At 57.4% G+C, this 23,687-nt stretch overlaps 1 protein-coding gene across 5 annotated transcripts in view; it reads left to right on the top strand.

The window, feature by feature from the left end:
* Window positions 1-23,687, top strand: part of SPEG (striated muscle enriched protein kinase) — a 58,776-nt gene that overhangs the window by 12,071 nt on the left and 23,018 nt on the right. For 3 of the 5 annotated variants that reach the window (XM_055573551.1, XM_055573550.1, XM_055573548.1), the window contains 10 exons: window positions 1,172-2,472; window positions 4,522-4,665; window positions 5,048-5,230; window positions 15,249-15,424; window positions 15,654-15,742; window positions 16,785-16,960; window positions 19,425-19,685; window positions 20,818-20,976; window positions 21,077-21,266; window positions 21,383-21,606. In XM_055573551.1, the coding sequence (XP_055429526.1) occupies window positions 1,172-2,472; window positions 4,522-4,665; window positions 5,048-5,230; window positions 15,249-15,424; window positions 15,654-15,742; window positions 16,785-16,960; window positions 19,425-19,685; window positions 20,818-20,976; window positions 21,077-21,266; window positions 21,383-21,606 (2,903 nt within the window). Of the gene's footprint in view, window positions 1-1,171; window positions 2,473-4,521; window positions 4,666-5,047; window positions 5,231-13,966; window positions 14,280-15,248; window positions 15,425-15,653; window positions 15,743-16,784; window positions 16,961-18,291; window positions 19,120-19,424; window positions 19,686-20,817; window positions 20,977-21,076; window positions 21,267-21,382; window positions 21,607-23,687 lie in introns of those variants that run through there. The other 2 variants (XM_055573552.1, XM_055573553.1) reach the window with 2 other exon arrangements.

Here is a 23,687-nt window from a genome sequence, read left to right on the forward strand (position 1 = left end):
GGTAAGGCACCTCACCTCTCTAAACCTCACTTTCTTCATCTGTAAATGGAGATAATAACAGTCCTTGTTGCAAAGGATTGTTGTGAGGATTAAATGACTCAATGCATTTTAAGCATTCAGTACATGCTTGACACACAATAAGTACTCAATGAGCCATTTCATAAGTTTTTATTAAGCTCTCTCTAATGTGTTAGGTAGGATGCTAATATCTTCGATTCCTTTTCTTGCTAATCTCTATGTTTGGTGTGCCCCCAAGAGTCCAGATGGGGGAAACTGAGGCCCAGCTCTTGGGCATCAAAGTTCTGGAGGTGAGAGGGGCAGTCTGGGGCTGCCCAGCTCCTTCCTTCCTCCTCTTCTCCCACACCCACTGTTCAGGCCCACACAGTAGTTATTTTGGAGCTGAGTTATTCCTGAGCATACCCCTTTGGGGAGCTTCTGTGTTTCTCAGGGGGTGGTTTCCAAGGACTCAAGGTAACTTTCCCAGGGGCAGGACAAAGTCAGAGGCCTTGTACTGGGGGCAGATTAATCAAAGGCACGGGAACCTGGCTACCCTCGTCTCCCACTCCAGGGACCTCAGCTGTCACCTGCTGTCAGCACAGTGGGGGCTCAGGTCTGAGGAGCTGTTAGGCAATCCCAGGGATGAGGGTATTGCTCCTGGAAGGCGTGTGCCTGTTCTTCCTGGGGCACAGTGAAGGGGTATGCACTGCTGAGGAAGGGCAGGGCTGTGGGGGCCAGCTGGGGGCAGGAATGAGTGGGAGGCTGAATTCCTGAGAGGGCCCCGCCCCATCCCACCCTCCGCCTTCCCTGCCCACTTCATCTTTTGGGTCTTCAGCCTCATCCTTTCCCCCCGCCCCCCCACCACTCAGTTTCTGTTTGTGCTGTTTCCCAGCTTCTGGGGCTGGGGAGAGGGGGCTGGCCAGAGCCCCTGGGACTGAGTCTGTTCCTGGACCCAGCCACCAGCCCAATCTTCCGGGGCCAGAGCCGCCAGCCTCTCCCCAGCACCTGCTCTGGCTGTGCCTTCCTCTTGGCGGGTGGGGGGGCGGAGGAGGGGCTGGCCGATGTCACCCCCAAGCCTTCCCAGCATGCCCACCGCCTGATTCCTGTCACGACCCGAAGGTCTGGGAGGGGAGGCCCCCTGAATCTCCTGCCCCTCTTCGTCTTGGTCCCGCAGCAGTGTCCCTCAGAGCGGACTGCACAAGGAGGAACCTGACCTTCAGCCTCAGCCCGCCAGCGAAGCCCCCCGTCGCCCAGCCCTGCCGCCCCCCTCCAAATCCGCGCTGCTGCCCCCACCGTCCCCTCGGGTGGGTAAGCGGCCCCCGCCGGGATCCGGCGGCCAGCCCCTGGCCACCCCCACGCCGCCGCACCGGCGCTCTCGGGAGCCGGTGCCGCCCGAGGACGCCACCGCCGAAGAGAAGCGAGGGAAAAAGTCCAAGTCGTCCGGGCCCTCGCTAGCGGGCACGGCGGAGTCCCGGCCTCAGACGCCCCTGAGTGAGGCCTCGGGCCGCCAGTCGGCGCTGGGCCGCTCCCCGAGGCTGGTGCGCGCTGGCTCCCGCATCCTGGACAAGCTGCAGTTCTTCGAGGAGCGCCGGCGCAGCCTGGAGCGCAGCGACTCGCCGCCGGCGCCCCTGCGGCCCTGGGTGCCCCTGCGCAAGGCCCGTTCGCTGGAGCAGCCCAAGTCCGAGGGCGGCGGGCCGTGGGGCACGCCCAGGGCCTCGCAAGAGGAGCTGCGGTCCCCGGCGGGCAGCGTGGCCGAGCGGCGCCGCCTATTCCAGCAGAAGGCGGCCTCGCTGGACGAGCGCACGCGTCAGCGCAGCTCTGCGTCCGACCTCGAGCTGCGCTTCGCCCAGGAGCTGGGCCGCATCCGCCGCTCCACGTCGCGGGAGGAGCTGGTGCGCTCTCACGAGTCCCTGCGGGCCACGCTGCAGCGCGCCCCGTCCCCCCGAGAGCCCGGCGAGCTGCCGCTCTTCTCCCAGCCCTCCACCCCCAAGACCCCGCGGGCCTTGAGCCCCGCCGCCGCCCAGCCGCCCCCTGCGAGCGTCGCGGAAAAGCCCGGGGATGAGCCAGGGAGGCCCCGGGGCCGTGGGCCAGCGGGCAGGACGGAGCCGGGGGAAGGCCCGCAGCAGGAGGTTAGGCGCCGGGACCAGTTCCCGCTGACCCGGAGCAGAGCCATCCAGGAGTGCCGGAGCCCGGTGCCGCCCCCCACCTCCGAGCCCCCCGAGACCAGGACGAAAGCTCCCCCGGGTCGGAAACGGGAGCCCCCGCCGCAGGCCGTGCGCTTCCTGCCCTGGGCCACGCCGGGCCAGGAGGGCGCTGCTGTGCCCCAGACCTTGGAGAAGAATAGGGCGGGACCCGAGGCCGAGAAGAGGCTGCGCCGAGGGCCAGAGGAGGACGGTCCTTGGGGGGCCTGGGACCGCCGAGGGGCCCGCAGCCAGGGCAGAGGTCGCCGGGCGCGGCCCACCTCGCCTGAGCTCGGTAAGGCCTCGGGGAGGGTAGAGAAGGTGCTGAGACCTGGGTGGGAGCATGTCTGGAAAGAGCGAGACTGCTAGGCAGTTGCGAGGGTGCGGTTTCAGAGGAAAGGCATGGTCCCAGCTTCCAGTTTGAGTGAAGGATTGTTGAAGGCCCTTGTATATGACCTGTCCGATGGTGAGAGTGTGAGAATGTTTTGATGGAGGCTGGGCGGAGCGGAGCTGTGAGCAAAGATCCCATGTCCAATGCCTTCTATAACGTCCCTTGGGTCCAGTGGCCTGCTGGGCTGTTGGGTCAAGGATCTAATGGTGGGGGGAAACCCTCCACATCCCCACTGGTCTGTGGGGGAAGAGACCAAAGGCCATCTCAATAAGTAATTGATCATGTCCCTCTTACTGTTGAGCTTAGGGCCAGCCAGTTCTCAGTACTGATCTTCTCATCCCCACACATCACCTGACCCATCAGGGCTACTAAGATCTCACCCAGCCTCCCTTCTAGCCTCATCCCTCCTATCTTTGGAGTCCCTGCGTGGCTGAGCTGACTGTGATCACATGCCAACCAGTGTGTTGTCGCACACTCCTGTGGATGGTGGCCAGTACCCCAAATGCCTCTGCCCCTAACTCTGCTCAACTGAACATCAACTTGGGGCCACTTCTGGTGCGAGACTGAGGAGCCATCCTCAGCTCACTCCTGCCTCTGCTGTTTTTCCAGGCCAGATATGCCAACCCCCTGCTCTTAGGACACTGTCGATGTCTCTCTCAGTGCACTTAGCACTCCTCCCCCCCCTTTTTTCATCACATTATTCTTCATTTTAGTAGTACTGTCTCAAAATCTTTAGAGATGACTAGGTGCCTATTCATCGTCCTACTAGCCACGTTATTGAGTGTCCACAGCCATGTTCCAGGTGTTGTGTTAACTGGGTGTGTTACTTTATTTTAATCTATATGCCAGTTCTATAGGATGTTGGGTGTTATTTATCAGCTCCATTTTACAGATAAAACTGAGGCGCAGAGATTATCTAATTTGTCCAAGGTTTTGTACCTAGAGAACAGCATAACATCTTCATGGCTGTTTTGGCTACAGACACTGTGCGTTATCTAGCTCATGGGTTGTGTTAAGTCACTTTAGTCGTGTCCAACTCTTTGCAACCCCATGGACTGTAGCCTGCCCAGGCTTCTCTGTCCATGGGATCTTCCAGGCAAGAATACTGAAGTGGGTTGCCATTTTCTTCTCCAGGGAATCTTCCCAACCCAGGGATTGAACTGGCGTCTTTTAGTTCTCCTGCATTGGCAGGCGGATTCTTTACCACTATCGCCACCTGGGAAGCCTGTTATCTAGCTTATAGAAGGTCAGAATTAGAAAATACCCAGAGAGAGTCACGACCGTGGAGTTTTATGGTCTCTTCGTGTGTACGAGCTCTCTTCCTGTGTGTGTATGGTCTCTTCTGTAAGCAGGGACTGCCTCTGATTTCTTATTGTGTCCCTGGTACCCATACGGAGTAAGTAGTAAGTGCAGTGTTACTGTTTGGTGAATGGACACAGTCAAAGCTGATCTTCATGAGGCCTCTCATGGCTACCGGAAGCACCTGCTGCTCCCTTTTTTAATCCAGTGGCATCACTAGTTTGACAGTTCACCACACATCGCCCTGTCACACTAGCATTGCTTAGGTCTTGGGTTGCTATTGGCTTGTTCTCTGTTTGGAAGCTTATGAAGTCGTGTCCTCCTCAAAGCACCTTGCACAGGGCCTGATCTATGATCACTGATGACTGATTTGTGTAAAGACGCACAGTGCAGTCCCTGTCGTCCTCCAGAAACCAGCCTCCTAACTGTGGCTGAAATTAAGCAGCCAAACCACCATAGAGTCCCGCCACCCTGTTCTGTTGGAGAAATCCCTTCTGTTTTCCTTTCTTCCCTGTCTCAGGAGGTTCAGGAGAGAGACCCTTTGCTCTCCAACCCTTGCCTTCCAGAAGGCCCTCTCTCTGGGTTTGCCCCCTCTCCCCCAAGTCATTCCCACAGGGACATGTCCCCTTACCCTCTCGTCCATGTGTCCTGCAGAGTCTTCGGATGACTCCTATGTGTCTGCTGGAGAAGAGCCCCTGGAGGCCCCTGTGTTTGAGATCCCCCTGCAAAATGCAGTGGTGGCCCCAGGGGTGGACGTGCTGCTCAAGTGTATTGTCACCGCCAACCCCCCGCCCCAAGGTGAGCTCTAGACCTGGGGTCAGGCTAAGATTGAGAGAAGGAGGGGAGATTCTCCCTTCCCTGCCTCCCACCCCAGTCCTTGGGGGGAATGGGAGGGAGGGGGTACGGGGAGTGGGCGGGGAGATCATCCATTCCATGGGGCTGGCCAGACTGCTGTGTCATGTGTGTGTATGTGTGTGTCTGTGTGTGTTAGTGGGGTCACAGTCCCTTGAGAGAGGGGAAGGTGGGCCTGGACTTTTGTGACTGAGGGGCCAGCCCTCGGGATTCCCTGGGGTGGGGAGAGGAGTGCTGTGGGCCCTGTGTGGGGTGGGGTGGGGGGAGATTGGCCCCAGTGGGCCCCTGTGGGCAAGGACAACCTGGTCACCCCACTGCTTCCCTACAGTGTCCTGGCAGAAGGATGGGTCCCCGCTGCGCAGTGATGGCCGCCTTCTCATCCGGGCAGAAGGCGAGCGGCACACCCTGCTGCTCCGGGAGGCCCGGGCCGCCGATGCCGGGAGCTATGCAGCCACTGCCACCAACGAGCTGGGCCAGGCCCGCTGCGCTGCCACGCTGGCCGTGAGACCTGGTAGGGAACCGTGGGCCCTGGGGCTGGGGGAGGTGAGCCACTAGTGACCCTTCCCACTCCTAGCCTGGTGCTTGGGCTCTCAACCAGTGTGCATTCTAGTCCATTCTCCTGTGTTGGCTGCTCTAGTGCAAGCATTTTAAATGGCCCTGCCCCCAAGGCAGTGGCCAAATTCCCAAGGCACATGCCAGAGAGGCCAATTCATGAAGTCATTGAAGTGTGTCTTCCGACATCCTCTAAATGCCCTCCTCCCATGGCATTTCCCTGAACCGGGTTCTTTGGGGAAAGCAAATTATCCTTGAGTCTCAGAGATAAAGAATCTCCCTGCTCAAAGGGTTTAAAAGCCATCAGGAGTCTTCTGAGGTCATTTCCTCTCTAGAATGGTCACCTCTATTCCCACCTCTTGTAAAAACAGATACTTTTAAGCGCCACAACCTTCCCCTGCTCCCTTGCTCCTTCAGTTGAACCCAGAGCCCGAAAGAAGATGCATCTGAGAGTACCTCTTGGGATATAGCTGAGGCTGCCTCGTTTTCTATTTTTATGAAAGTCCTTTCTTGGTGTCGAACTACTTCCTTTGGATTTGAGCCGGGTTTCTTTCAGGTTGAGGACTGGTGTTGGTGTGCATTGCCAGTTCAAGTCATTCAGGTTGCTGGGCTGACAAAGTGCTGGCCCTGGGCAGTGGGGTGGGGTGGGGAGGTGAGAGAGGGTAGGGGGTGTTTCAAAAGGAAACGTCGCGCATGGGCTGTAGCCTACCAGGCTCCTCCGTCTGTGGGATTTTCCAGGCAAGGATACTGGAGTGGGTTGCCATTTCCTTCTCCAGGGGATCTTCCTGACCCAGGGATTGAACCCGGGTCTCCTGCATTGTAGGCAGATGCTTTACCATCTGAGCCACTAGGGAAGTTCATTAAGGAGATTACCACTGGGCAATCAACCTAGGTCAGCGGACCTGGGATAGAGGACAGTGCAGGGTAGATGAATCTGGTCCCTAGACTGGCCAAGTGGTCTGTTGGTGTTGTGATATCCTGGACTGAGAGACATCAGAGCCCTGCAGGAGCCTGGGAATTAGGCGGGCAGGGGGAAGGGCTAGGCGTGCCCGGACAGGGAATAGTATACCTTGTTCTGTCCTTTACTTTTACTCGGTGCTGCCGGAGACAAGATTACAGAGCCTGTTTGCTGTGGTCCTAGGTCCTCAGCACCTTCACGATCAGAGATTAGGGAGTTCTTGGCAGTGTCTGGCCTGAGTCCCAGTCCAGCATTAGGTCCTTTGGGTTGCACCTGTCTGGCTTTGCAGGCCTGCAGGTCTGCCTCTTCCTTAGCTTACATCCCCCTTCCAGGGGCCCATGAGTTAGGTATTCTCCTTATGCTCGCCCCTCCCACCACGCTGAATCATACCCATCCCTCCACTGCATGCTTCCGTCCTTCCATCACCTCCGGGATCTGGCTTCTGACTCAGCTCCCCGCTCCTCTTTGGGGGCCATGGCCTGGCTCCAGGACTCCGGTCAATACCTGGCTTGGGCTGAGATTTGGCCGAGGGTTGTATGTGCGTGGTGGTGGTGGTGGGGGGGCGGTTTGCCCCAATACTGGCTCAGGGCCATTTGAAAGCCTTTTAAGGTTGGGAAGGAGGCTTGGGGCAAGGCAACTGTCAGCACTTGACTGGGAGTTCTATGTTCCGCCACATGGAACCTCCCTGCACTTTAGTTTCCTCGTTTGTAAACCAGAGATAATTATACCATCCTCACGAATGAAAGCAAATGTGTGAACGAGCTTTATGAAGTGTAAAGCTGTAGACAAATGTTAGTTGTTAGCATTATTAAGGGGTGATGTTGAGCACAGGAGCATGGGTTTCCAGGAGGCTCCCAGAAAACTGCCTCTTCCTTTTCTGCCCTTCCTTCAGCCTGTCTGTGCCTTGGGGACTCCTTCCCTGCCCTCCCCAGGCCTGCGGCCCACAGCCCCTCTGTATTTCCCAGTCCCTGGGTCTTTAGCCCGCCACAGCATCTCTGTGCCTCCTCCAGCCTGGGGAGCCAGAAAGCTTCATCACATTAGTCAGCCGCACCAGGCACTGTGGCCACGGAGCAGTTCCCATAAGCCAGGCTGGCTGGAGGGCCTCAGGGCTTGAGGGACAAGCACGTGAGTGTAGACGCGGCTGTCGTGGAGAAAGCAGATTTTCTTACCCTACAAGGCGCTGTTTGGTCCAGAGCAGCTGGACGGGGGCCAGTGGACCTAGAGAGCAGCAGGAATGGGCGGAACCTGTGGGTGGCACAGACATTTGGCAAGGGAGGGGGTCCCAGGCCTGGAGTCTGTGGGGATTGAGGGGGTGGGGCAAGGGAAGGGTGTCAGGCAGTGTGGCTGTGGGTGGGGTTGGGAGTGTGTTGAGGGAGGGAGGGTATGGTGTCTTGTAGGAAGAGGTCTCTTGGAACCACCTTCCTTTCTTGCTCCTTTTGGCCCCCCTTGGTAACCAGGAGTGGCTGCCCAGTGCCCTCTTGGGGTTCCTCCCCTCAACAGGACAAGCTTTTGAGATCTGACAGTTCTCAGTTTCTGGTTGGGAACTTCAGGAACAGGGGTAACTGAAGAATAGAGTTCCATAGGTGCTGGATTTGCAGGGCAGAGCCTGCCCTTGCTGCCTCTGCAGCCCCACCCCAGCCCTGGTTCCCTCCCCGCCCGCCCCACCCTGCTGGATAACTCTGTGGAGACCCAGTCATGCTCCCAAGGGGTGTGTGTGTGTTGGGGCGAGTGCTGGGGGTGTGTGGGAGGTGAAGCTAAGCATTCTCAATGCTGCCCACATCCATCACACGTGCATTTACTGAGCACCAACTGGGTGCCAAGTGCTTCATGTCTCTGAACAGTTTCTTCTGTTTGGAGAGTGCCAGATACTTTTTTACAAACCCTTTGACATTTCTCCCTTCACTTGAGCTGCATCCCACCACATACACCCCTAGGAGAGGAACATTTCTGGGAGTAACATGGCCGCTTTACAGACGGGATGATGAAAGGCTAAAGTGACAGAGTTAGCACAAGGGCAGCAGCCTTTATTGAGCATCTGTAATCTGCTTCCAAATGTTAGAAGCAACAGGTGATTTAAAGTGATGGAAACACTCACCCGTGAAACCTAAGCTTAGCATGGATGGCAGAATAAGGTAACGTGCTGTTCTTGTTCCGTCACTGAGCTGTAGCCGACTGTCTGCAACCCCGTGGACTGCAGCACGCCAGGCTTCCCCGTCCTTCACTGTCTCCCAGAGTTTGCTCAAACTCATGTCCATTGAGTTGGTGATGCCATGCGACTATTTCATCCTCTGTCACCCCCTTCTCCTCCTGCCCTCAATCTTTCCCAGCATCAGGGTCTTTTCCAATGAATTGGCTCCTCGAATCAGGTGGCCAAAGGATTGGAGCTTTAGCATCAGTCCTTCCAATGAATATTCAGGATTGATTTCCTTTAGGATTGACTGGTTGGATCTCCTTGCTGTGCAAGGGACTCGTCAAGAGTCTTCTCCAGCATCACAGTTTGAAAGCATCAATTCTTCGGTGCTCAGCCTTGTTTATGGTCGAGCTCTCACATCCACACATGACTACTGGAAAAACCATAGCTTTGACTATACAGACCTTTGTCAGCAAAGTGATGTCTCTGCTTTTTATGTGATCAGGTCTTGTGTTGACTGGGTTCTCATATGTAATACAACCCTGGGAGGTAGGCTTTATTATTATGCTCCTTCTTGTTGTTGTTGTTCGGTCGCCCAGTCATGTCTGACTCTTTGCAACCCCATGGACTGTAGCACGCCAGGCCTCTCTGTCTTTCACCATCTCCCAAAGTTTGCCCAAGTTCATGTCCATTGCATCAGTGATGTGATCCAGCCATCTCATCCTCTGATGCCCTCTTCTTCTGCCCGCAGTCTTTCCCAGCATCATGGACTTTTCCAGTGAGTCAGCTGTTCACATTAAATGACCAAAATACTGGCGTTTCAACTTCAGCATCAGTCCTTTCAATGAGTGCAGGCTTGATTTCCCTTAAGATTGACTGATTAGATCTCCTTGTGGTCCAAGGGACTCTCAGGAGTCTTCTCCAGGACCATAGTTCGAAGGCATCCATTCTTCAGCTCTCTGCCTTCTTTACAGTCCAACTCTCAATATGAGTTGGGAAGACCATAGCCTTGACTATATTTGGACCTTTGTCAGCAGAGTAATGACTCTGCTTTTCAGCACCCTGTCTAAGTTTGTCATGACCATGTTACAGATGAGGAAGTGGAGACTTGGGAAGCTTTAGCAAATTGCTCCAGAGCATCACTGATCATAGAACTTCCTGTGATGATAGAAACGTTCTTACTTGCCTTAATAGGGTAGCCACTAACTACAGGTGGCTGTTGAGGACATGAAAGGTGGCCAGTGTGACTGAAGATCTGACTTTTTTGTTTTATTTCATTTTAGTTAAAGTGCACTGAAATTGTCTCAGGCAGCTGGTGGCTACCCTGTTGGGTGCTCAGCTCTAGGAGCAGAGGCCGCTGGAGGCCAGATCATGGTTTGAAGCCCTGTTCCTGGGTCTCCCAAGCTTGTCCTCCTAATCACTGCACTGTACCATCCCCTCTTCCGCTACCCGAAAGGGGTCAGGGTTCGAGGCACAAGGTTAAAGTTGTGCTCTGGAGCTCCCAGGGCGGGGGGCAGAGGCTATCCACGCCCCCTGTGGGTGGGTCATCCTGGGGGAGCGTTTCTGTGCTTCCTCTCTGGCTCCCCACCTTCCCTTCGGCTATAGTGCTGCTTTGTTTCCCTGCGTGCCTGGTGGCTGTGGTCAGCTCACCCCCACTGCAGGCTCTGGTCAGGAGGAGGGGAGACATGGGGGATTCACGCACCCAGGCCTCCATCCAGCTGCCTTCAGCCCTCCCCTCACATACAGGTCTTCTATATTTGAGTCTACATTTCTAGCATTTTCCAGCTGAGCCTTGGCCCCAGCTGGTGGTGTGTTCTCGTCTACAACGCAAGGGTCACTTTGTAACTCCTGGGCTACTTTCATTGGTAAGATTTGTGAGGGTCTGGGGGGCTAATGATTAGGCTAAGGACATTTGGGCCAGAAGATAAGGCTTAACAAAGCTCATTCTGGTCCTACCAATAGGACCAACACTATCATAATAGGGAAGAAGTGGTTTATTGGAGGTCATCAGTGTAAAAAGAGAGGAAGAAGAAATCATGGTGCCAACATCTACCCCCCCACCACCCCCCTGCTTCTTCTGGCCCCTGGTCTTGGCCTGTTGCTGCAGAATCACAGGTTTTTCCTTGGGAAGGCAGCAGCTGCCCATGAGGGGACCTTGAAATGCCACACGGCCCTTCTGTCCATCTTTGCTGGCGATTTGGACAGCATCTAAGAAAGCAGTGTGGTCCCTTGACCTGACTCAGCCCACCGCCACACTGCTCTCTACCGGAAGCAAGTTGGCCCACAAAAGCTGCTATCCTAGAGTGGGAGTCATCATGCACAGCTGGCAGAAGAATGAGGGGGTGTCCAGTGATTAGGACTCTGTGCTTTCACCACTGAAGGCCCTGGGTTCGATCCCTGGTCAGAGAACTAAGATCCCATAAGCCATGCGGTGTGGCCAAAAAAGAAAACAAAAAAAAGAACGGGGACCTCATCCACCGTTAGTGCCAATTTATCTAAACTTGCGGCAGCCCCAAGTACGGAATTAACCGCTTCCATAGCTAGGTCAGGCCGACCACGTGAAATTCTCTCCGCTTCCAGGTCCATTTTAAGCCAAAACAGAAACACTCTCAGCACAGCCCTTCTCCTTCTCTAAGCGGGGACACTTCCTGGCAGCGCCTGTGGACGCTCCCAGCTGCAGGCCAGCCTGTGCTCTCCCTTCCCTCACTTCTGCGGCGGGGTTACCCAGCAGACATTTAGAGGAATCGCCTCTAGAGGACCTCCCGAGACAGTGCGTGTGAAGAGTGGGCTGTGAACAACCCGACCACATATGTCAGTGCTGTGAGCGTCCCGCATGTTACCCCTTCCTCAGGTACCTCCCAGAGCCCCCCTTTGCCCTCAGAGTGAAGGCAGCACCCCTGAAGCAGACCTTGACCGCCTGGGCTTGAGCATGACCCCACGATGGCCAGAGACACTGACACTGTCACGTCCCACTTTCTTCTTTACCTAGTTTTGAGCCAGAAGGATGAGCTACAGTTCACTGCACACGCTTTCTGACTTTGAGCATTTGCTCAGCTGGTTTCCTCTGCCAAGAATGCTTTTTCCTACTTAAACCAAACTCTGAATTCTAATACCACCCTTCCATCAGTTCTCCCTTCTTCCCTGAGCCGAAAGTAACATCCTGTTCTCTGTATTCATCTGGCCCTTATCAGTAAGCCCCACTCTTGCCACCGTATTCATGCTTGATATTATGTCGTGTGGGTATCTGGTTTGTCATCTCAACCAGCTGGAAGTTTCCTGAGGACACCACTCTTTTCTTCACCCCTGCCAGCCCTTCCAGTCATACCTTGAGGCCCTCCTGGACAGCCAGGACTGGAGTGGACCACGGAGATGGCAGTGAGGGTAGAAGCTTTCACAAACCCCTGGAAAAGCCTAGGTCACGTGCAGAGGCTGGGCGGGATGCGAATCTGCCAAGGGTAGTGAGGATCTGCCTGAGCGTGGAGGTTGGGATGGCAGTAGAGACCATAGAGTAGTGGTCCCCCAGGTGTGGACCCCAGACCAGGAGCATCATCATCACCTTGGGGATGTGTTAGAAATGGAGGATAAGAGCCCCAGCCAGACATACAGCATTAGAAACTCTGGGGCTGTGACCCAGTGAGCTGGGGTTTAAGAAGCTCTCCACATGATTCTGGTGCCAGGTGAACTCTGAGAAGCACCACCGTGAGTCAGGGGCCTTGTGCCAGGTGAGAGGCCAGTGAAGCCAGTCCTCCAAGGTTTGGAGCTTAGCCTTGAAGTTTGTTGGCCGGCTGAGGTGGGACTTAGTGATATCACTTCTTCGGGTTGTCCTCATCCACTGAGGGTCCTGGGGTCCCTAAATGTTTCTATGCATAAGAATCTCCCTGGGGACATGCCATTTAAAAAAATTTCTCCTGTTTCAGGAAATCTAATTTTTCGGGTCAGAAATCTATTATTTAAATAGGCTGCCAGGTGGTCCTGATATGGGTGGTTCAGGACCACTTTGAGAAGCTCTGATGTAGAGGCTTTTCATGTAGGTGGCTGTGACTGTATCTATACCAGCAACACCTCTGGGGATGTTGAGATGCACTGGTCTTAAGAGGGAGGGCTCCCCGACTTGTGGGGTTCCTAATTCCCAACACAGGAATCGAACCGGGGTCTCCTGAATTGCAGGCAAATTCTTTACTAGCTAAGCTACCCAGGAAGCCACTAAGGGACTTGAAAGTGAAAGTGAAAGTGAAAGTCGCTCAGTCATGTCCTACTCTTTGCAACCCCATGGACTATACAGTCGATGGAATTCTCTAGGCCAGAATAGTGGAGTGGATAGCCTTTCCCTTCTCCAGGGGATCTTCCCAACCCAGGGATTGAACCCAGGTCTACTGCATTGCAGGCAGATTCTTTACCAGCTGAGCCACAAGGGAAGCCCAAGAATACTGGAGTGGGTAGCCTACTCCTTCTCCAGCGGATTTTCCCGACCCAGGAATCAACTGGGGTCATTTGCAGGTGGATTCCTGAATCACTTGATCACCCCATGCCCCAGGTGCTATTTCCCCAGCCACCACCAGGGGTCTCGGGCTCCCTGCAAACCCTGCTGGTCAAGCTCTAATTTCTGCAGTCTCTCTTTGGGCACTTGAGCTGCCTCAGTGCTGTTCAACCTGCAGGTGACCCCAGAGGTCACCAGACTCCACGGAGAGGAGGGGGATGCCTGCCTCCAGGGGCTATGCCTGTGATCTCGGCATCAACTAGTGCTCAAACCCTGAGCAGATGCTCATCAAGTGCCATCCTGACTTCCCTCTCCATCTCCGTGTCAGGACAGCCAACCTGAATGGTGGGCCCTCCCCCCTTCTTCACTGGCAGTGCTGGGAAACACAGGTCATAGCTTGGGAATGTGGCCGCAGGGCGGGGGTGATTGCTGGCGGGAGAAGGCCATGTGACCTCTCCTCAACAGCTCCCCTGCTCTGCTGTTCTGTCTCCGAGCCCCATGCCCATCCAAGTGCAGATGGGTGCTAGTGGTGAGGGGTCACCGTGGGTAGCAGCCTCATGTCCTCCTGACCTGTCGGCTCTGGTGGGCAGAGAGGGTGAGGGATGTCGCCAACAGGTCCCTGGTAGAGCCGGTAGAGGAGGGGGTTGGGTGCAAGGCTCAGGAACCCACGGTCGCTGCGGGGCCACACCTGCCATGGCAGGACTGGAGAGGCAGAGCGGGGACTCTGGGCCCCTCAAGTAGAAGTCAAAGGTCCCGACAGCTCTCTGATCCTCAGCACCAGGGAGGACTGGGCATGGCCCAGCTCTAGCGGTTGAGGCTTGGTGTGGATTCCAGCATCAGGGAGCTTAGCCATTTGGTCAGGGAAAAGGGCATCATAGGGGCCGTTTGCCGTCAGTACCTCCTGTGGTGGACACTGCAAGACAAATGGGTCAGATGCGGGCATCTTGACTGCTGCAGCCAAGTGTCACTCTCGTCTTCCCCTGGGGACTGAGCGCCCCACCCCCCGGCCACCCTTTGAGCCGAGGCACCATTAAGGGGGTTTCTCATTTGTCAGGGTCCAGAAGCCGTAAGGAGAGAAAAGGCAGATCCCGCCGCTTAGGAATGAGCAGGGTGGCTAAATAGGGAGGCCGCTCTGCCCCTCCCCTCTCCTCCCCCTCCGCTCCAGGGCCCAGGCACCACCTCCCCCGGCCAGCTGCCTGCCTGCCACCCAGCCTGTCCCAGCCAGGCCAGCCCCTACCTCCTCCTTCCCCCTCCCCAGGCTCCTTCCCCTCCCCCTGGACCTCATGCAGAGCCTCAGCAGAGTGAGTGGGGCTGGGCAGGCTGGGCTCCCGCTCCCTGGGGAGCCGGAGGGGTGGGCAGTGGGCAGGCCACAGGAGGCCTGGTGCCAGGACAGAGCCTTCAGGACAAGTGCCGGCTGGGGTCCGTGTGCAGAGTCTCGCGGGGTAAGTTGGGGTGCAAGCCCTGCCCCTGGGCGAAGCCAAAGGGGCTTGGGGTGGGGGACCAGGAGGAGGGGCCAGGGGGCTGTGGCAGATTCATGTCTGTATTTGGCAGTCGGATTGGAGCCAGCTCAGTGAGGCTGGGCCCTTGGCCAGTTGCAGGGGAGGGCGTCAGGGCCCTGGGGACACCCCTCTCCCGAAGCAGTGCTGGCGCCCCCTCCTCTTCCCCTGAGCCGCCCTTCTCTGTGGATGACTCAAAACTCTGCCTTCCTGGCCCCTGAGAGTTTGGGGGTTTGTGCTCCAGGGCTGGGGCCAACAGGTGCCCCTGGGGTATCTGGGGCAGGAAGCTGAGAAGGGAGTGGGGGAAGGGCTGGCTGGACACTGCCGCCTCATGGGCCCTGGCACTGAGGTCAGGATGGGGCTTGTCCGAGGTGTGTGTTCCTCTGCACCAGGCCCAGCTCACCCGAGAAACGGGTTTCCTGGTTGTGTTACTCTGGGGTCCAGAGCCATGACCCACCTGCACTGGGGGCCTGCAGTTCAATGCTGGGAATGTGGGTTCCCTGCTCCAGTGGAATCCCAAATCTCCCACAAGGTCCAGGAACAGCCCCTCTAGGGCCTGAATTCTTTGCCCCAGGCCGTTCCCTATGGTTGCCCCACTCAAGAGAATCAGCAGGGTCAGGGTTGGGAGCTTCTGGCAGATCATGAGTCCAGGGCTCTGGGACAGGAAACACCTGGGCAAGGTCACAGCGAGTGAGTAGGAGCCCCGGGATGTGAAGTCAGGGCAGGGCTGGCCTTCTGAGCTTCCTTGGCTCCTGGGCCTTTACGGAGCTATGTCAACTCCTGGGCTCTGCAACTTTGCAGACCTTATCAGGTCCTTGACCCCAGACTATTCCACTAGTTGTCTCGGTCTCCCTGCCCACCCCACTTTCTTCCAGACATCCCTATGGCACTGTTTCTCCTCTGTCTCTCCTCCAGGTGGGTCAACATCTCCTTTCAGCAGTCCTATCACCTCTGATGAAGAGTATCTGAGCCCCCCAGAGGAGTTCCCGGAACCCGGGGAGACCTGGCCCCGAGCCCCCACCATGAAGCTCAGTCCTGGCCAGAATCGCCGTTCCTCGGACACTGGCTCCAAGGCGCCCCCTACTTTCAAGGTCAGACCCCCTAAGGCCAGCCCCCAGCTTCCTATTCCTTTGTGTGGCCCTTTGTTCTTGGGACCACACCAGGCTCCAGCAAGGCCTGGGGCTTTGTTTCATCAACCCTTCTTACCCAGAGTCGGTCTCCATCAGACTGGTGTGGAAGAGACCTCTGACCCAGGGTCCCCCTGCCCCTAGGAGCCAAAGCTGGGCCCTGTCTCACCTGACACCTCGGGGTCCCCTGCAGGTCTCACTTATGGACCAGTCAGTAAGGGAAGGCCAAGATGTCACCATGAGCATCCGTGTGCAGGGCGAACCCAAGCCGGTGGTCTCCTGGTGAGTAGCAGCCCCTGACTACCATCTTCCAGCTTTGCCGGATCTGGGCTGGGCCCTGTGAAGCCTGGCTTTGGGTGGGGGGTCAGTAAACCCTTTGTGGAATTCAGTCTGTCCGAAGGGGCATCATCCCAGGCACAGTGGGACCCCAGGCTACCATCCCAGGCTACCCGCACCGTGGCCCCACCCCTGCCCTGGTGTTCACACTCATTCAGGGCTTCCCCTCTGCGAAGGGTTTGGGTAACAGATGGTCTCCTGTCTGTCCGCTTGGCGTGAATGACCCGGTGTCCTCTCGCTCCTGAAGAAGCTTCCCAACCCTCATCCCAACCTCAGCCCTGTCATTTGACAACAGGGTGACTTTTTTGAGGCCTGTGCTGTGCCCAGCCCTGCACTGGGCCCACACTTAATTTGTTTCTGAGCTGCCAGCGTCCAGAGTTAAACTTGGGCCTTAGCTGCAGGGCTTCGTCTCAGGTGCCATTTGATGACTCGTTTGGCTTAGCTTTCTATTGGTTTGGGTTCTCTTTTTCACTTTTAAATGATTATCTAGTCCCCAGTGTAGTTTTTTAACACTAAGTTATTTCCTATTCCTTTTGGGAAGTGAGAAAGCTATCTCTCCATTAACATAAGTAAAAACAAGACAAAAATCTAAGGATTATCAAGAGCTGAATAGCTTGGTGTTACTCTTAACTGCAATTGCCTGGAAAATCCCATGGACAGAGGAGCCTGGCGGGCTACAGTCCATAGGGCCACAAAGAGTTGGATGCCACTAAGCGCGCACACACACACACACACACACACATGTGCAGTTAGATTCCAAGAAGGGAGTGACCCAGGTGGGCAGAGGGTGTCGGGAAGTTCCTGGGGGGCAGGGGGCAGTTGTGGGATTGCGAGTCAGGGTGAAAAGCAAGCCCTGTAACCCAGGGGTACCCATGCCCAGTGAGACATATCTGGGGAGCGGACGAATGATGTTGGGGTGGGAGGCCTGCTTGGCTTTGCAGCCCCATGCTCGCAGGGCCTGGGGACTGAGTTCTCACCCTTCCGACAGGCTGAGAAACCGTCAGCCTGTGCGCCCAGACCAGCGGCGCTTTGCTGAGGAGGCAGAGGATGGGCTCTGCCGGCTTCGGATCCTGGCTGCCGAGCGGGGCGACGCTGGCTTCTACACCTGCAAGGCGGTTAACGAGTATGGCGCTCGACAGTGCGAGGCGCGCCTGGAGGTCAGAGGTGAGTACCTCACGCTCTCTACCAACCCCTCACCCTGGCCCCGGCCTCATCCCTGCCCGGTTGCCAATGTTCACACAAGCTTAGTTAATGGCCTGCCACAACTGAAAGGGCCTTTGAGGTCCCCAGGTTCAGCTGCTCATGCTGTAGTGAGGAAACTGAGACCCAGAGAAGGGAGGCAATTTGCCCTAGGTCACACAGCAAATTGTTGAGCGCTCAGCTTACTACACAGTACTGCTTTCCCTACCCTCCATCATGCCTGCTCCGGTGCCAGCTCGAGAGACCCTGCTTCCTGTCGCCGGCGGTCCTCATCTCACACTCTTCTAAGCCTTGGTCACCTCGCCAGGCCCCTTCCTCACACCCACTCCCTGCTCCTCTCTTGCTTCTTCCACCCATCCCATTGCTGTGTGGACGATACCGTGGTTGGGGGTGGCAGTGGGGAGTGTTTGATAGTCGGACCCGTCCGGAGGGGCCCTTGGAGTGACTTGGGCATGGAGCGTTGCAGGGACCCCGGGGTCGCCAGGGTGAGCAGAGCTGGGAAGACATGGAGAGGACTGGGCCCCCGGAGTTGGGGCGTAAGGACAGGTGGCCTCTAGGCCTCAGGACAGCAGGCGGCCCTTTGGGGCTGATGCTTTTCCTCCCCAGGGCAGGCCTTCTGCCTCACCTTCTACTCCCCACCTTCCCTGTGGGCAGTTCAGGGCCAGGAACCCCTCTCCCCAGCTCCACACTCAGCCACCACCCCCTCCTCCTGGCAGAGGCCAGCTCTGAGGAGCCCCCCAGCCCCCTATTGGAGCCTGGACCCTGAGAGTCATGGTCACCTCCTTGGTCCCCATGCGCTTAGTGACCATGCCCATGCCTCCTGGTGCCTGGGGCTGCCACCTCTTCCATCTCTGAATTCTTTAGCTCTCCTCCTGCCCACCTCCCCAGCCCAGCCCCCTTCCCTGTCCTGCTCCTTCCCCCACCCCGCCGCCCCCCCGCCCAGGGTCTGGCTCTGCCTTGCTTCTCTGTGTTAACCCACGTCTTGGTGCTTCTCTCTTTGGGATTCCTCCCAGTGTCCCCCAGGCGGTTGGGGTGCTCCTGACGCCTAGGAATGCCTTCTTCTTGGTTGCCCAGGGCCTCTGCCTGCCCAGGAACCCTGGAGACCTGGCCTCTGGCTGACTGCCGCCCCCTCCCCCCAGGGCTGACCTGGGCGGGGAGCCAAAAGTAGCAATGCCGCCCTGGCAGTCTTAAGAGGGGCCCTAGCCAGGTCTGCGTGCGTGTGCGTGCCTGTGCGTGCGTGTGCGTGTGCTGCACTAACCTGCCGCTTGCTGACTGAGGTTTTTGTCTGTACACAGGCGAGTGAGCTCAGGGGGCCACCTGCGCTCCCCCCCGCTACCCTCCGAGCCGCGCCCCTGTCTCAGGCACCTCTCGGACCTCGCTGTGTTTCACTGCCTCCTGCCCACAGACCCTGCCGGCCCGGACCCTGTCCCAGCCTCCCCTCCCCTCCCCACCCACGCAGCGTCCTGGGACAGCCCATGAGCCCTTATGGACCCCCCTCCCCAAGCGGACACATGGTCGGGCAGGCTGGGAGCTCCCCCACGGACTGGGTGCCAGGAGGGGAGGGCGACTGTGAGGGGTATCAAGACCACCCCCCAGTCTCTCCCCGAAGGGGAGCACCCAGCGAGTGCATGTGCTGCCTCTGCTATAGGCCCTGTCTGTCTTTCTGTTTGTCTGTCTGTGTGTCTGTGACAGTCAGGGAAGGATGCCCTCCAGCTGGTGTGGGGTCAGGCAAAGGGAGAGAGGACATGGCCTGGCGTTCGTAGGATAGAGGGAACCAGAGGGGCAGGGGGCTATGGGCAAGGGGCTCAGGGGGCACTGACCATTCCAGAAATGGGTTTCAAATGGCACAATCCTTTCTATTTCACAAGAGACCAAAAGCCAGAGGCCCTTGGCCCTGTGCTGATGAGGAGGCCTGGCTGAGGCCTGGCCCTGGGCAGCAGGCTTAGGGCCCTTCGGGGCTCCCTTGTTCACTATCAGGGCCAGGGATGCTCTATTTGAGATGAGAGTTAGCCAGGCTTGGCGCAGGAGTAGGGGCCTGCTGTAGTGGGTGTGGACATATTCAGAAATACCTGTTTCTTAGTTCAAATAAAGTCCAGTTTGTACCCAGCTGGTGTGCTGTGTCTTCTTTTTCCGCCGCCGTCTCTGTCCCCATGTGGCCCTCTCGGTTTTCATGCCCTTGATTCCCTCCCACTTCCCCCGAGTTCCCCTTCTCTGGCCCAGGTGGGATGGCCATGCGGAAGCCAGGCCTGGGAGCCCCTTGCTATCTTGGCCTGCTGGGCGGGCGGGCTTTCCCTGTCTCCAAAGGAACAAAATGCATCTCTCTCTCTGTGTCTGTCTGTCTGTCTCTCTGTGTGTGTGCGTGTGTGTCTCCCTCGGCCCGTGTTTCTCTGCTCCGTGTGTGCCCCCTGTGGCTGCTTCCCCCACCCAGCACACCCTGAAAGCCGGTCCCTGGCCGTGCTGGCCCCTCTGCAGGACGTGGACGTGGGGGCCGGGGAGATGGCGCTGTTTGAGTGCCTGGTGGCGGGTCCCACCGACGTGGAGGTAGACTGGCTGTGCCGAGGCCGCCTGCTGCAGCCTGCACTACTCAAATGCAAGATGCATTTCGATGGCCGCAAATGCAAGCTGCTGCTCACCTCTGTGCATGAGGACGACAGCGGCGTCTACACCTGCAAGCTCAGCACGGCCAAAGGTAACTGCCCACTTGGGCCTGAGGGCTGCTGCCAGCTCCCAAGAGCTGGGGGGAGGGGAGTGGAAGTGTAGGAGCCCCGATGGAGCTGGTGCTGAATAAGACGACCAGAAAACAGGCCTCCATCTCTGGGGAGAAGAGCAGTGGGGTGAGAGAGTGCAGTACACCTGCCTCCTCAAGGCAGCACGGGCAGTCACACCTGGCACAAAGCAGGTGTTTGACATGGTGTCAGTGTTCACTGTCGTCCCTGTTGGGGAGCCCACTGCCAGCGTGTAGCAACCACACCTGGACTGGGGTTCCAGTTCTGGCCTGGCCATATGGCAGCTGCGTAACTGGACAAGTCACTTCATTTCTCGGAGCTTTAGGCCATTCGCCTGTAAACAGGGATTGTGGTAATGCCTGCCTCGTAGCGGGAGCGATAGGGCTAATGAGATAATGTATGGATGGACAAAGCTAACCACCTGGCGAAGATGGCGCCTAATGAATGTCTGCTGTTACTAATGACATCTCTGGCCTGGTCCCCGTCCTCGTTTGAGGAGCTGAGATAATGCCTCATCTGGTTGTGCTGATGTGCACCTAAAGGGGACACTGAGGCCTTTGTAAGCAGGAAGGGATCAGGTCAGCGTCAGGGGCTGCTGTTTCCCCAGAAGATTCTGTGTGCAGTGGTAGTGTGGGGCACAGGGGCGTGTGCTCTGGGTCTGGGATGGGGGCGAGGGAGTGTGGGCACGACCTGGCCATAGAGGAGAGTTCCAAGGGTAGGGGGAAGGGGTGTGGAGGATGGAGTGGGCTTGGCTTTAGGCCCTTCTCTTAGAGCTGTGCTGAGGTTCACCCTGGGTGGGCAGGATGAGGCGAGGAGGAGAGAGCCAGGCCATGCCCTGGTCTCCCACGTACCCCCACTGACTGCCCCAGCAGCCTGCTCCCTACTCTCGCTGCCTACTAGCCTCTGGAGAAGGTCCGGCCTCTCGATCTTGCCTGTGGCCTCAGACTGGTGCCCCGGGACCTGGCTGGGCTCTTCGCAGGCTCCAGTTTTTGCCCAAGCTCCTTTTACCTGCCTAGCACGAGGGCGAGACTGGCGGGTTGGGGCGCCCAGGGCTCCACAGCCTTCCCTGCCCCAGTGCTGACCCCTCCCCGCCAGATGAACTGACCTGCAGTGCCCGGCTGACCGTGCGGCCCTCGCTGGCACCTCTGTTCACGCGGCTGCTGGAGGACGTGGAAGTGCTGGAGGGCCGCGCTGCCCGCTTCGACTGCAAGATCAGCGGGAGCCCGCCCCCCTCCATTACCTGGACTCACTTTGGTATGGCCCTCCACCCCGCAGATGTTGGGAGAGGGACCCCCGAGGGGTCAGAGGGCAGGGCCGCTGTCTGAGGCTGCCGCCTGACCCCCATCCCTCGCAGGCCACCCCGTGGAGGAGAGCGAGAACGTGCGGCTGCGGCAGGATGGGGGCCTGCATTCGCTGCACATCGCGCACGTGGGCAGTGAGGATGAGGGGCTCTACGCGGTCAGTGCTGCCAACACCCACGGCCAGGCCCACTGCTCAGCCCAGCTCTACGTGGAGGAGCCTCGGACAGCTGCCACTGGCCCTAGGTACCACCCCGGGCACCCCCCCCAACCCCCGCGCAGCCAGGGCTGCCTCCGGGGGCCCCAGCCCTGTGGTAGGAGGTGCGACTCCAGGCCCCTGGGCCACTGTGTGGTTCTTACAGCTCCAAGCTGGAGAAGATGCCCTCCATCCCTGAGGAGCCCGAGCAGGGTGAGCTGGAGCGGCTGTCCATGCCCGACTTCCTGCGGCCGCTGCAGGATCTGGACGTGGGACTGGCCAAGGAGGCCATGCTGGAGTGCCAGGTGACCGGCCTGCCCTACCCCACCATCAGCTGGTTCCACAACGGCCACCGCATCCAGAGCAGCGACGACCGACGCATGACGCAGTGTACGTGTCCGGGAAGGGACGCTGGGGCTGTCCCCTCCAGCACCCTCTTTGCTTGCAAGAGCCCATCCCCTCTGCCCACCCTTGGGCCTGCCTTCTCTCACCTGGTCAGGGATGGGGTGCCTGGGAGCCCACAGAGGCTATGGGGTCGCAGCCTCCTGCCTTGAGCCCACCTGGCCCCCATCTGCTGGGTCACCACTTTCGGCCTCAGAGGCCTGTTAGCACTTACTGGCCCAGCAGTCCAGCCTGCTACTGACTGTGGCAAGTTACAGAACTCTCCAAGCCTCAGTTTCCTCATCTGTGGTAGGCTTGTTGTGGGAATTGAATCAGTTAATACACAGAGAGCATGTAGGGCGAATAGCAAGGGGCCACTGAGGGTTAAATGTCACTGTTACGGCTGCTGTTGTTACCATTACCATCATCCTTGTCGATAAAGTGATGCTTCTCACACCTTCCTGGAGAAATTCCAGTGAAAATCCTGACGTGGATAGCATCTGCATCAAAAGGATGCTTGGTCCAGGGTTGTTCAATAACAAATAAAGAAGAAAGAACAGCAGGAAAATTACAGAGGGACACATTTGGGTTGGTGTCCTCCTCCTCCGACTACTAAGTTGCTTCAGTTGTGTCCGACTTTGTGCGACCCCATAGACAGCAGCCCACTAGGCTCCCCAGTCCCTGGGATTCTCCAGGCAAGAACACTGGAGTGGGTTGCCATTTCCTCTTCCAATGCATGAAAGCGAAAAGTGAAAGTGAAGTCGCTCAGTTGTGTCCGACTCTTAGCGACCCCATGGACCGCAGCCTACCAGGGTCCTCCACCATGGGATTCTCCAGGCAAGAGTACTGGAGTGGGGTGCCATCGCCTTCTCTGGGTGTCCTCCTAGCCTGGGGTATTTTCTCAAGGAGTATCTCAGTTCCATCCTTGAAGGAATCTGAGCCTCGTGTGAGAAGGTCTAGCTACGCCCTCTCAGACAGTGCCACCCCGCAACCCGTGATGGGTTCCTCTAACTGCTGCTGCAGTGTGACAAAACTCGCCTTTGGTAGGCACTTCTTGAATGCCAGGCCCTGATGCTAGAGGCCTGACATGAGAATCCCACGTTCCTCACCACAGAACTCTAAGGCAAGTATTATGGTCCCTGTTTACAGATGGGAAAACTGAGGCTTGCAGAGGGACAGAGATTTACCTAAAGGCAGACAAATACCATCCGACTGCCTAACCAGGACATCTCCTGTCACCCGTGCTCCACTCACCCCTCCCATCCCCAGTGTCACCACCTTGGCTTTGACTCTCCCCTCAATCCCCATCCACCACTGTCTTTGCTCAGCCCACAGGCTTCCCATCTCCCAATCTGCTCTGAGGCCCAGGCTGAGCGTCTGTCTCAGGATCTGAGCCGGCGCCTCTGTTTTTGTCTGTATCTGGGGTCAGCAGTGGCGTTGGGCTTCTCTTCCTTTATAAATAGTGTCAGCAGAGATAAATGAATGGGTGGCTGTTCCGGGCAGAGATAACCTCTAAGAGCGGGGAGGGGTGTTTGGGGACGGCCCTGACGTCGAGGAGGAAGGACAGTGCACATCTCTTCCCCTTCATGTCCCTCCGGGGGATGGCCTCCTCACCATCATTCTGGAGGCACAGTGTAGGGAGAGAGCTTGGGAATCCAGGGGAACCAAGTTCGAGCCATGGCTTCATTGTCTATTAGTGGTGTGACCTTGGGACAAGTCTGTTAGTGTCTCTGACCTCATTGGTAACATGAGGACATTCTTGCAGGGTTGTTGAAAGGATATGGAGAAAGACATGCACGTCAAATATCTGGCATGGACTAGGCACAGTGCAAACAAATGTTATTGTAATTTATAATCTAATGTACTTGGCACTTACTGTATACAAGGCATTCAGTACTGAGCCTGGTAGGACAAATCAGCTCTTGTCTTCAAGGAGCTTACGGGAGGCGGGGCGCATGCAAGAAGAGGAAGGACCACCCGAAGCAGTGTGGGCCGGGTGCTGGGGGTCCTGGGGAGGTAGTCAGAGATGGAGGGACAGAGGGGACCAGGGGCATGGAGAGGAGTGCCCAGGGCTGGCACTCACTAAACTA

The sequence above is a fragment of the Bubalus kerabau genome, chromosome 3 (genome assembly GCF_029407905.1).
Source record: "Bubalus kerabau isolate K-KA32 ecotype Philippines breed swamp buffalo chromosome 3, PCC_UOA_SB_1v2, whole genome shotgun sequence".
In the NCBI taxonomy this organism is placed as follows: domain Eukaryota; kingdom Metazoa; phylum Chordata; class Mammalia; order Artiodactyla; family Bovidae; genus Bubalus; species Bubalus kerabau.